The 12,238-nt window shown below is 48.2% G+C and overlaps 1 protein-coding gene across 3 annotated transcripts in view; it reads left to right on the forward strand.

Moving 5' to 3' along the window:
• Positions 1–2,880: 2,880 nt before the first annotated feature.
• PGM2L1 (phosphoglucomutase 2 like 1) overlaps positions 2,881–12,238 on the forward strand; it is a 46,330-nt gene continuing 36,972 nt past the window's right edge. Inside the window, exons 1-2 of one of the 3 annotated variants that reach the window (XM_075742659.1) lie at positions 2,881–2,960; positions 3,057–3,268. In XM_075742659.1, coding sequence (XP_075598774.1) covers positions 3,158–3,268 — 111 coding nt within the window. In that variant the 5' untranslated portion in view covers positions 2,881–2,960; positions 3,057–3,157. Of the gene's footprint in view, positions 3,269–12,238 lie in introns of all 3 variants that reach the window. The other 2 variants (XM_075742658.1, XM_075742660.1) reach the window with 2 other exon arrangements.

A 12,238-nucleotide genomic window follows, 5' to 3' on the forward strand; every position in this document is an offset into this window, starting at 1 on the left:
TGGCTGATTAACGCTCAAATACAGTGGACTTAGTTGTCATCTCCCGTGAGGTCAGTGTTTTCTCCAGGCCAACATAGCAAATCTCCATAAGTGTGATCTAAGCCATATGGCCTATAATCTTTTTATATGACTGCCCTGCTCTGGAGCTGCTCGGGCTGCCTGGCATCTGCTATATGCGCTGTGGTGCCTCGGTCCTCTCACAGGGAAATATCTGGAAGCCAGATCATCACTCTCTGACTTCGGATGCATTTGGGAGATCCCAAGAAGTTTCAAACCCTCCATGCTGTGGTTGTTCCTGGTAAAGAAATAATAGGCAGAGACTTTTATCCTGTAGGCTGTTTTATCTGTTCTTCAGGGAGACAATCATGGAGGATCATTGACATCTGAGAGGATGATAATTCTCCTATCTAAATACCTGAAGGGAAAATCCTGCTTTTAATCATGGCTACATAGCTGAGCGCTGATAACACAGTGTGGGCACAGCTGCCACTGTCCTGCATGAAACCACTTAATGAGGTTCAAAGTTTCACGTACAGAAAGAGCCTGCTTGCTCTGATGGCAAAAAATCACCATTGAGAATAATTTAAAGTTCTCATTAAGCACATAAGAAAAAAAAAAAAAAAGAGGCAAGAAGTGAAGGATTTGAAGTATGAAGTTCCATTTTAACAACATCTCTTAGTGCCTTTCCAAATAGCTACAGGTTTTGTAAGAAACGCTCTTTGGAGAGGTATTTAACATGGCCATTGTCCCTTTTTTGGAAGAAAACAAAGGTTTTATGGGCTGGACCTCCTGTTATGCTGGGCTCTGGCCTTCTTGAAGAGAGAACACAGAGGAGAAAAGAGCAGCAGAGGTAGGAAAAGCAGGTGCTGCACCTCACGCTGACTCTCAGGTGCAAATTCACTGAAGGAGCCACCCTTGTCAGCTATGCTGAGATCTGGAGAAATGTGCCAGCACCTGGCTGTTTGGGACACTGTTTTAATCAGACTGCTGGGCTCAGGATGGGTTCAGCATTGCTACAGATGCCATTCCTTTATGAGGAGATGTACAAGAAAGAGGAAAAAAAAAAAAGAATGGGAGAAGAAACAACATGGGGTGGGTGGCATCGGGTACAGAAGCCCATAGGGTGAAGCCAGAGCTGGTGGGAAGTGCAGAGCTGTGTAGTCCTGCTCTTGGGTTGGGCTAGCAGGGTCACCACTGGCTCGTGGTCCTGCAAGGCCCACAACATAGCGGCTCTGGTCATAGGGCCCTTCCCTATTGCCCCACAGGCTTGCTTCTTCTCTGAGCATCAGTACCAAAGCATGGATCCCCCAAATCCATCTGGAGACCGAGTATCCCGCCCACTTTCTGTTTGAGTCATCTATTATGCCTGATTTCCTCACTCTAACTTTATCAGTGTGCAGACTCTTCTTCTCCTTCTATACCAGAAACAACCTTAGGAGAGTCCTTCAGTGATAACAGATTTATATTGGCTTACTTCCTTCTTCTTATCTTTGTCTTCTGTTGACTTCTATCAGTAATTTACTGTAATAGACCAATGTAAAGGTTCATCTCCCCACACTCGAGTCAGACCTCTGAAACAGAGGATTTGTTCATGCCTGCAGTCAAGAAAGAGGTCCCTTCAGGACACTGACTTGAGAGTTTCGAAGGGGAGAGATGTTAACTTGAGGTTTCTAAGCTTTCTTAGGATGGATCATTCCCTTCTATATTGTGTTATTTTTCAACAACATCCTTTGCTGTGCTGCTTGGGTACCCCAAACTGCCCCCCCATGTCTTTGTAATCCCCTCATTGCGCCTTCCTCTCCCTTCAGTCTCTCTTTCTACCTCCCCCAGGAGCCTGTGCCACTCACAGCTCCTGCGTTTCGTACCTCCCTTCATGTCCAGCGTCCCCTGGGCAGCAGTCCCACCGCCCTTGCCTCGCATCCTTCTGCAGTGCCTGCTGTCACTATGGCAACGTCTGTGAGGATGTGGGATGAGGATGCAGGATGAGGATGCTCTGCAGGATGAGGATGCGCTGCGAGATGCAGTCACTGCTGTGGCCTTCTGCTTGGGGATGGGCAGTTCAATTAGAACTGAAGCAGCCTGGGAAGGGGAGGTGGGGGTTATGATTTTCCTCCTCCTGGCAATTTAATTGCTGCTGAAGCCTGTCTGGAAACACTTCTAACAACGGGCTTGTCCCCTGGGGTAGCGCCATTGCCATTATGCTTTCAGAGGGAACAGATGACGCGCTCAGCAGCGCTGAGGTCTGCCTCAGAGGCTGAAGGAGGGGCACAGCCGGGGAGGTTTTTAGCTTTTCCTCATAGGTATCACCCAGGAGGCAGAGAGCACCTGTTTAGTGAGGCAGTAAGAGATATACTGTACATTTTTTTTGCACCAAAGGAGGAAACCTCCACCCTGACCCTGCTCAGGCCTCTTGAGGGCCAAGCGCTATGTGACACAGCACCCGCGGCTCCCCACTCATGGGGCCAATACCACCACCCCGGGGAGCCCGGGGCGCCCGGGGCAAGGGCAAGACGGAGCCGGGGGCTCTGAGGAGGAAGAGACATGGCTACGGGAGAAGGTATGCGGCGGTAGAAGCCGGGCCCCCCGCAGCTGGGCCGCCTGAAGGGAGGCAAAGCCACTGCACCCTCAGCCCTGTCCGCGTCCCCTCACCCTGAGGCGAATGGGGGACGCCGCAAGGTCTGCCGGGAGTTGTAGTTTTTCCCCGCCCACCAGCCCCGCCCCTCTGCAGCCCGCGGCGGCAATCGGACTACATTTCCCGTCATGCATTGCCGCGACGTTTTCCCCGCCCCTCAGGTGGGGTGGAAGAGTCGGGATTGGTGGGACAGCGGCGCGGGGGCGGGGCTACAGTTGCTGTCGAGTGGCGGCGGTGGGAGGTGCTTGGGCGCGCGCGGGGCGGGGCGGCTGGCGGGGGCGGGCGCGCGAGCCGCGACCGTTGCCGGCTGTTACGAGCGTTGAGCTGAGGTAAATAGCGGCCGCCGCGGGGAGCCCCGGGTGCCCCCCGCCTCCCCCGTGCGCTGGGGCACCGCCTCGCCTCCTCTCGCTCTTCCCCTCCCTCCGGCGATGCGCGGTGTCGTCGTGGGCGTCGCGAAGTGAAGAAGCGAAGCCGCCACCGTCGTCATCCGCTCCTCTTCCATCCGCGACCCCCGCAGACGGCGATATGGGCGAGTGCGGAGCCCCCGGGGATGTCAACTCCAACGTGCTCGTCGCCCGCAGCACCGGCGATGCGCAGCTGGACAAGGCGGTGTGGCAGTGGCTGAGCTGGGACAAGGTGGGTGTGTGGCGAGGGGGAGCGGCGGGAGCACCTCACCACCACCAGCCCCACCCCCGTCCCCCCGGTGGGGGCTTCTCCACCCTCCTGGGGTTGTTTTGTCATCTGTCCTATCCTATATGCCCTCTCCTTCCCATCCTGCCCGGTGCCGAGGGTGGTGGTTGCTCCTTTCTCCTTCCCCAAGGCCCTCCTCTGCGTTACCTCAGCAGGGGCCTTTCCCCCCGAAATCGGGGGTGGCCTTGCTGTGTGGCAGGTCCCCTTCGAAAAATAGCTGGTTTGAGTCTTGCCAGGTTGTAACTGAGACATTCTTAACTTATGAGAGGGGAAAGGTGAGGCATGCAGCCATCCAGGGACTGTACCTGACGAAGGGATGGTATGATGTCATCTTACTGGTGGCACCTGCTTCTTATTGCTACTGCTTCTTCATTAAGACAGAAACGTGTCTTGTGAAATTGGGTTTGAGGAAGGATTGTTTAATGCTTTAGAATGCAGTTAGTTGAATGGCATCATTTTGTTTTTCTTAGCTTCCTGAATTTAACACCTTCCCTGGGAAAGAAGCAGACTCCAGAGGTCTAAGTTCTGGCATGTTCCTTTCCTTTGCAGCTCCAGTGGGGTATCAAGAGGACTGCAGGCTTGGTTAGTTCCGATTAAACCACCCAAAGCAAATTTGGGACTATAATAATAATATGATATTGGAGGTTGTTTTGCTTAACTCATTATTGAAAGGGTTACTTTTATTTTCAGCTGGTTTGTCCAAATGTCACGGCCTGTGCTTTAAAAAAATATCTTGGAGATGAAGAAGGGTAAAATACTAGTGCACCAGTGGTTTAGGTTTCTGTCTGTGGCATATTTTTTTATTTTTACTTTAATGAGACTGATTGTCAATGTGTTTATACTGTTTCCTCTCCATGTTCATCCTGTCAGGATCAAAGCAGGAGGGCTACAAGTAAATTCTACGTCATGGCCCTTAGATGAGCTTTCTGCTACTTGGAAACATGCTCTATTCTTTCATTTTTGCAGAAATTAACGCTTGCTATCTGCACATTCTGTGCTCAGAGCTGCTGTTGTGAAAATATCTGGCAGTAGAGGTGTTGGGGAGGGAAGGAGTGGAAAAGGGAAATAGCATTCCTGATAATACACTTGATAACCCAGATTGAACTCTAGGAAATTTTTTTAATTTAACTTCTGGTTAGTGAATTGAGAGGGTTTTTTTTTTTAACAGGTTAATATATTTTTATCTTAAAAATGCATGAAGTAGGAGAACTTGGACTTTTTACATGTTACAGTTTTTATATGTTACAGTTACTGGGGAAAAATATTCTGATTAAAAGCAGCAGTAGTGAAACCTTACTATTTCTGTAGCTCCTTCTGAGGCCAAAATTAACCAATAAAATTCAAACTGAAGAGTCAGTTTGATTGTACTTGTTTGCCCTTGCTTCCCTAGGTGATAATCATGGCTTTCCTACAAGGCTGCTTGAACTTATTACTTGGAGAAGGACTCTCCTGCAGGAGAGGGACTGCACAGCTGGGGGCACGGGTGGTTCAGAAACACCTGTAGAGGTTGTAAACAAAAGAAGCGAAAGTGCTGTGGGAGGAGAAACCAGCCAGTATGGCATGAGGAGGGATTATTTGTCCAAAGCTCTCGTGTTTCACCACAAACCTAGGAAATGAGGTCTCTGTAGCTTTGCTGCTTATGAAATGACTTGACAAGGGGCTCTCTCTCGCCCCTTTCCCACCCAGCAGCTTCCTTGGCCGCAGGGACTTGTGCTGCCTCTGATCAAAGAAAAAAAAAAATCTATGTGCTACATTCACAGCTGTATTTAGCTGTGGGGAGCTCTTGTCCTCTAACTTAATTGAAAATTACTTGCTGTAATTAATTCTTAGAGCTGTGCTCTTCATGCTTTTTGATTTGGGTATATGTGCTAACCTCTTCTAAACTGTAACCGATTACGGGCTGGGGTGTGGGTGGGTGGAGGAAGTCTGACCATACGATGAGCTTTCTGCTTTCCTCTCTCTCACCAGAATTGTGCATCTTCATTAATGCTTCTAGCAACTGGCTTAAAGGAAGCTTGCCAGCTAAATCTCCGTCCTTTCCCCTTCTGTCTTCTTAATTGCTGTGCATTTACTTTTTTCTTTTGTTTGGTCCTCATTGGTAAGCTATATGAACAATTAGTCATTGTTCTATATTTTCTCCCTTTAATTCCTCTTAATCTACTCTGCAACTTTGCTGTTGTACTTCCACATCTGCCTTGAGTCTTCTAAAGGAGCCTGGGTTCTGTAGAAAGCTGTGTCAGAGTGGTTGCCTCTGAGAAAACCACATCTCTTTAGGGCAAATGTTAGAATTTTGAACCTTGGTTGTAGTAATGATTTTATGTGCTTGTCTTACGTGGTTTTTTAGAGTGGCAAAGAATGTTGCACGCGCAGAGTGGCATGAAAATGAGGTGTGCTCAGTACGGTAGCTGAGCATTTGTTGTATGTAGCAGCAGAGGAGGTTTCAGTGTAAGTCTGAGGGTCAGATACTGGCTCAGCAGCTGGTGGGAGAGAGAACAGTAGAACTAAGATGCTGATCTACTTAATCAAAAAACATAGTCCCAAAGAAAGATTCACAGCTTTGCCTACAAGTCAGGGTAGATAACAGGTGCCCTCTTGCTTTCCCTCAGTAAGTCCTCACACCATAAAAATGAAGCCTAAGCTCAAACTGTTGGCTGCTGGCATATTAATTAGCCCTGTAGGATCACTGACAAGACTCCTGTTCCCCGGGCATGCTCAGTGTAGTGCAGCTTTGCTCATCTTCCATAAAGATACCCAGGAGTGTTTGTACACAAACTGTTCCCGAGCTGTGGTTGTTGAAGTGGAGTGTACCTGGGAGAAGGGGATGTTTTGTGGTTACTACAAAGGCACAGTTAGAACATCACATGGTAGGAAAACTTGAGTTAGTTCTCCAGGAGCTGTTCGTGCAGGCCCCTTCCACTGTACTCTCATTTTATTTTACTAATTCATGGCTCATTGTCAGCGCACAGATGTAGCATGCATAGCTTCCTACTTGCTAACAAGGTGACTTGATTGGGTTTAGGGCTTTTTTTGAGTGCCCCCCAGCATTCTTTTAATTTCTGTGATTTTTTTTAAGATGCGTTTCAAGAGGAAGTGGACTTGGTAGTTAGAGACCAATAACCTGCTCCTGTCATTGAACTTGCAAAATTTTTTCTTATGAAGACTTTTTAAGTGATTTTTTAAGAATAAAAATGGGACAATAAAGTCTAGGAATTGGCCACATGTGAGAAAAGAAATTCTTCAAAATTACATATATGCGTTGCAAGCTCTAACATTATAACATGAAAGACAAAATTGTGAATTATTGAAATAATCTGGGTAGACTGGGGTGGAAAACTATCTTGGTACAACCAACACTAGTGAGAGCGCATAAACAACTGTGAAAAGGGGGAAGCTCTGAAATAACACAAGTACTGTGCTTCAGTGCCTGTTCTGAGACACTAAAGTCTGTGAAGTCCATCAGGATAGTTTTGAAGCTTATGCTTCAGGGCATTACTGTCTGTATTGATGAATACACTATGTTGTTGTCTGCAGTGTCATCATGGAGGTGGGAAAGGGAATTGCTGTTCTGTGTTTACACACTCTCAGCTATCAGAAATAAGACTTGAGCATTAAAACTTGCTTTGTATAATTTGGAACTCACCTGTGTTAGGTACATCTGAGTTCATATATGTAAGTATTCTGTATGATGTAGGATCTCTTGTGGTCTTCGCATATTTGGGTGGCTTAATGATTTTAAAATGTTCTAGAAATTAATAGTTTTTATTCTGTATCGGATCATAATGAGAAAATTGCAGAAAGAAGGTAATCTCACCCTTCCTCATTGCTGTACTTCCCCCTCGCTGCCTGCTTGGGCTGGCACAATATTGATGCAGTCGTTCAGGGAATGGATCCAGGGTGGTGGGGCAGAGTGGATTTGTTATTGATCTGACTTGCTGCAGCTGCATAAATGTTTTTCCAAATGTTTTTCCTGACACAAGGAAGGGGCCAGCACGCCAGTGGGAACAGTCTGGGAAGGTACCTCCTTCAACAACAGTGAGCTATAAAGCATTACTACAATAAGTTTCAATCCAGTTTATTTAAATAGACATGTGGAAATGACTGTAAAAAAGCAGTTATGTAAGGTTTTTTGTTTCTTCTTTTGTATTGGGCTGATATAAAAGAGGTGGCTTGTCTGTTGGCCTGCGCAGCTGGCTCCCGGGCAGCCCCGCAGCACCCAGCCTTGGTGCCTTCCACCCACCCAGGTTCTTCTGTGCAGCTCTCAGACTTATTCATAGGTACACTTTATGTATGTATATTTATATATGTGTGCATATATAAATATGGAATAGTTTTGTAATAGTATCCAGAAATTAATTTCAGTGGCCTACAATAGAACCTTGGGGTTTTGCCTGTACTATATTGAATCCATAGTGCCAGTAGAAGTGAAAAGTAGTCAGAATTATCTCACCAAAGTCAGGAGAGATGACATACATAAATGCAAAGGACAGGCCTGCTGTAGAAGATTCACTTCTTCTACGGTATCTGTCTAAGGAAGATTAAAATACTTCCCTAGAAAAACATCATCTGCTCAAAGAGAAGTAAACCAGGGTTGCTCATATGTTCTAAAAAAGAAAAAGAGAGTTTATTGGAAAAATAAATACTATTGCTACTGTCTTAATCCATATCAATATGATATTTGTAGTACCAGATGACTGACATATCTAGGAAGTAAATGCACGTAGATGAGAGATTTAAAGCTTGCACAACAAAAACAGTTGGATCCAGCATTTAAGAGTAAGACCAAACTGTTTTGACTTAAAGATTTCTGAAATCTGTGGAAATTCCTCTACTATCTAAGCAGTCCTTCCTTAGAGCAGGAGATCCAAGCCAGTGCAGTCAATAAGCAGCAAGGATCAGTTTGATAAATTCCTGAGCATGAGCCTGGCTTACTAATAAAAAACCACATTAATTTATTTTCTGATCCTCTAACTTATCCATACAAATACAGGAAATGCTGCTACGTGGAACAAAAGATACAAAGGGGCAATGGATTGAAACTAAAAGAGGGTAGACTTAGATTGGATGTAAGGATGAAATTTTTCACAATAAGGGTAGTGAGGCCCTGGCTCAGGTTGCCCTGAGAAGCTGTGGCTGCCCCTGGCTCCCTGGCAGTGTTGAAGGCCAGGTTGGATGGGGCTTTGGGCAAGCTGGGCTAGTGGAGGGTGTCCCTGCCCATGGCAGGGGAGTGGGACTGGATGGGCTGGGAGGTCCCTTCCAACCCAGACCAATCTGGGATTCTGTGATATCACATACATACACACACATATTTAAAGATGCATAAATACAAGGACAGCAAGGAACAACCCCAAAAGGCTACGACAAAAGACAGCATGAGCTGGAAGAACAAGCCAATGGGTTCATGAATCAGAAACTTTATTTTGAGGAACTTTCTGTACTTAAAGTGAGCGTTGGGGAGGTTACTCTGATCGTGGCTGTGGGGATTCCCTAGCTGCTGGTAAGGCTATGGAGGGGTACAGAGATGGAGGGTGGTGGGGAGGTTACTTTCTCCATGGTTGTGGAAAACTTCTAGCTATCTGTAGTACAGTGATGGAGTAATACAGAGGTGGTGGGTGATATGGAGATCCTTTTGCCCGTGGCTGTGGGGAGCTTCCAGCTGCCTGTAGGTCCGTGATGAGGTGTGGACGTGGTGGATGGTAGGGTACAGCGGTGGCTGGTGGTACAGTGCTGCCTTCGTCCATGACTATGTTGAGCTTCCAGCTGCCTGTAAGACCATAATGGGGTGTGGAGATTGCTTTGTCTACAGCTGTGGGGTGCTTCCAGCTGCTTGTAGGACCATGACAGGGGTCGGATATGGTGGGTGGGTGGGGTTTGGTTATAGTGGGTGGTGCAGAGATACCTTTGTCCTCAGTTGTGGGGAGCTTCCAGCTGCCTGTAGGCTGGTGATGCAGTACAGACTGGGGTGGTGTGTGTTTCCTTATCCTTAGGTCAAGTAGAGGAGGCTGTGGTCTGATTATGAATCTGGGGCTGCAGCTGTCAAAGATGGGAGAATCATCAACCAAAGCCATCATCTTCCATCCCCTTGGACAGCCTCTGCCTGGGGCTCTCCCAGCCTCTTGCCAAGGCTGTCCATCCCATGTCTCACTGATGGCCAGGAGACATCCTTCCTGGGCCAACCGTGCCACCCGGTCCCTGGTGACATGAGCCACCACCAGTGTTCTGGCCACTGGATGGCTAGTGATGGTGCCAGGTGCTCGTGGGGGGCTGGGACTGTGGCTACCCAGCATAAAAGGATGGGGAGCTCCCTCTGCCCAGCTCCCTGCATGACTGTGATGGGATGCAGGCAGGGTACTTATCTCTGAAGGGAGAGGACAGGAGCGTGCTGTGGTCTGGCCCTGTCCCCCTCTGGGTGTCTCACTGTGACGCACAGGAGAAGTGACAAAGGAGGAACAGCCACCCTGCCCTCCCCTGCCTGGCACAGCCCTTGGTGTGCCCATCTGGGGCTGGCTGTGCCACCAACTCCCCTGTGACATGGACCACCACCAATGTTCTGTCTGCTGTGACGTGGCTGTGACATCACCGGGGCTGGTGCATCACAGTGACATGGACCATTCAAGCAAGAAGAAACAAATATTAATAAAATAATCATAACAACTGATAGTGCTGGGGAGGTAAACTAAGTAGCTGTAGTAGCAATTTAAAGAACAGCAGCTCAGCAAAGGTTAAAATAGAATTAAAAGCAGCAGGCCCTATCTACTGTCCAGTTTTAAAGACTTACGCTACTGAGATTTGTGGGTTTGAAGGCTAAATTCTGGAAGAAAAATGCTTGTCAAGTTGACTGAAGGTCATATTTCACTCGCTTAAGATTAAATACGTGTCCAGGGCCAAACCCTGCATCCACGAGTTGCTGATGGCTCTGAGGACATCTGTGTGAACAGCAGGACTCGCATCTTTTGCTCCCTGACAAGAACCAGGGATTTTGCCAGGGACTGTCCTGTGCTACACACTTCAGTTAGACACTGGAACAAAATACATAAATTGGCTTCAGTCTCCTTGGTTCACTGCAAAAGCATTACATCTTCTTTAACTGACAGGACTGGAAGAAATCAAACACAGGAGGTTCCCTCTGAACACCAGGAAGCACTTTTTTTACCATGAGGGTGACTGAGCACTGACACAGGTTGTCCAGGGAAGTGGTGGAGTCTCCATCCTTGGAGTCCTATATTCAGTAGGTGCCTAGACAGGGTCCTGGGCAGCTAACTCTGTGTCCCTGCTCGAGCAGGAGGGTTGGAAAAGATGATCTCTCAAGGTCCTGTTCTGTGAAGCAAAAGTCTACTTGAACTTGTTTATATAAACTGTACAAAACTTTCCACAAAAAGAGAAGTAGTGAAATGAATGCCAACAGAAAGATGGTCTTTTGCTTACTGGACGTGGTCTTACCATGACCCTCAGGAAGAGCAGAGAACCAAGTGAAATGTGTGTGCTAAGAACTATTTCAGCTTGTTGAACAACGTGGTGCTGTGGCCTGCTTTGCCTGTGACTTCCTCCTGTTTTGTACGCCAAGCTACGGGATTAAAGGACTTGGAGCTGCGTTTCTGTTTGCCGTTCCTCTTGCCATTAGCGTTTGGTCTTGTGTTGTCTGTTTTTCTGAAATGCTAATTGGAGAATTGCTAGTTTGGAGCTTTTTACCATACTTCCTTGCAGATACAGGCTTCCAGGTTTTAGCATTCCTGAAACGACAGCACGATGTGACTGTCCTTCTTGGAGGGAACTAGCTCATCAGTGGTCCAGTCTGCCTGTAGTTTCTGCAGTACAGTGTGGCTGTAGTCACGCTGTTTGTGGCCTCGTAGCCTCCAGGGTGGATGGGCACCATTAATGTTACATAGCGCTTGGCTGAGCCTATCTTGTGCTGTATGTGCAGCCTCCCTGCCTCAGAAACTCATTGCTTTTGTTAGTTCAAAGTGCTGGTGGGGTGCTAGTTTTGGTAGCATGAAGATTTGGGTCCTGTGTACGTGGGTTGTATGATGTATGGGGAAGGTGTAGGGCCTTTGGGGACAGTATTGAAAGACTGTTCTTGGTGCATGGAGCAAAACTATTCCATGGTTCACTTCAGACAGGCAGAACGGATGTATACTGTACCTAAAATGTTCTTTCAGCCTGGCTTCTTCCACTACTAGAAGTAGTTGACCGTTACATAGGTGGTGTGGCTCTCTGAGGCACCAGGATTTAAGAACAAAACAGAACAAGATGAACTCACAGTGTAAATGTATCCTTGGCAGAGTCAAGGGATGTTATGTAGGGAACCTTCTACTTCTCAAGTACAGGCTGGGCAGAGAATGGCTGGAGAGCAGCCCTGAGGAGAAGGACTTGAGGGTGTTGGGGGACGAGAAGCTCCACATGACCCAGCAATGTGAACTGGCAGCCCAGAAAGCCACCCGTGTCCTGGGCTGCGTGTCCAGCAGCGTGACCAGCAGGTCGAGGGAGGGGATTCTGCCCCTCTGCTCCGCTCTGGTGAGACCCCCCTGCAGTGCTGCGTCCAGCTCGGGGGTCCCCAGCACAAGAAGGACATGGAGCTGCTGGAGCGAGTCCAGAGGAGGCCACGGAGATGATGGGAGGGCTGGAGCACCTCTGCTCTGGAGACAGGCTGAGAGAGTTGGGCTGGTTCAGCCTGGAGAAGAGAAGGCTGCGGGGAGACCTTCGAGCCCCTTCCAGTCCCTGCAGGGGCTCCAGGAAAGCTGGAGAGGGGCTGGTGCCAAGGGCAGGGAGTGACAGGCCAAGGGGAATGGCCTGAAGCTGCAGGAGGGGAGATGGAGATGGGATGGGAGGCAGAAATCCTTCCCTGTGAGGGTGCTGAGGCCCTGGCACAGGGTGCCCCGAGAAGCTGTGGCTGCCCCTGGCTCCCTGGCAGTGTTGAAGGCC

Source organism: Balearica regulorum, chromosome 1 (genome assembly GCF_011004875.1).
Source record: "Balearica regulorum gibbericeps isolate bBalReg1 chromosome 1, bBalReg1.pri, whole genome shotgun sequence".
Taxonomy (NCBI): Eukaryota; Metazoa; Chordata; class Aves; order Gruiformes; family Gruidae; genus Balearica; species Balearica regulorum.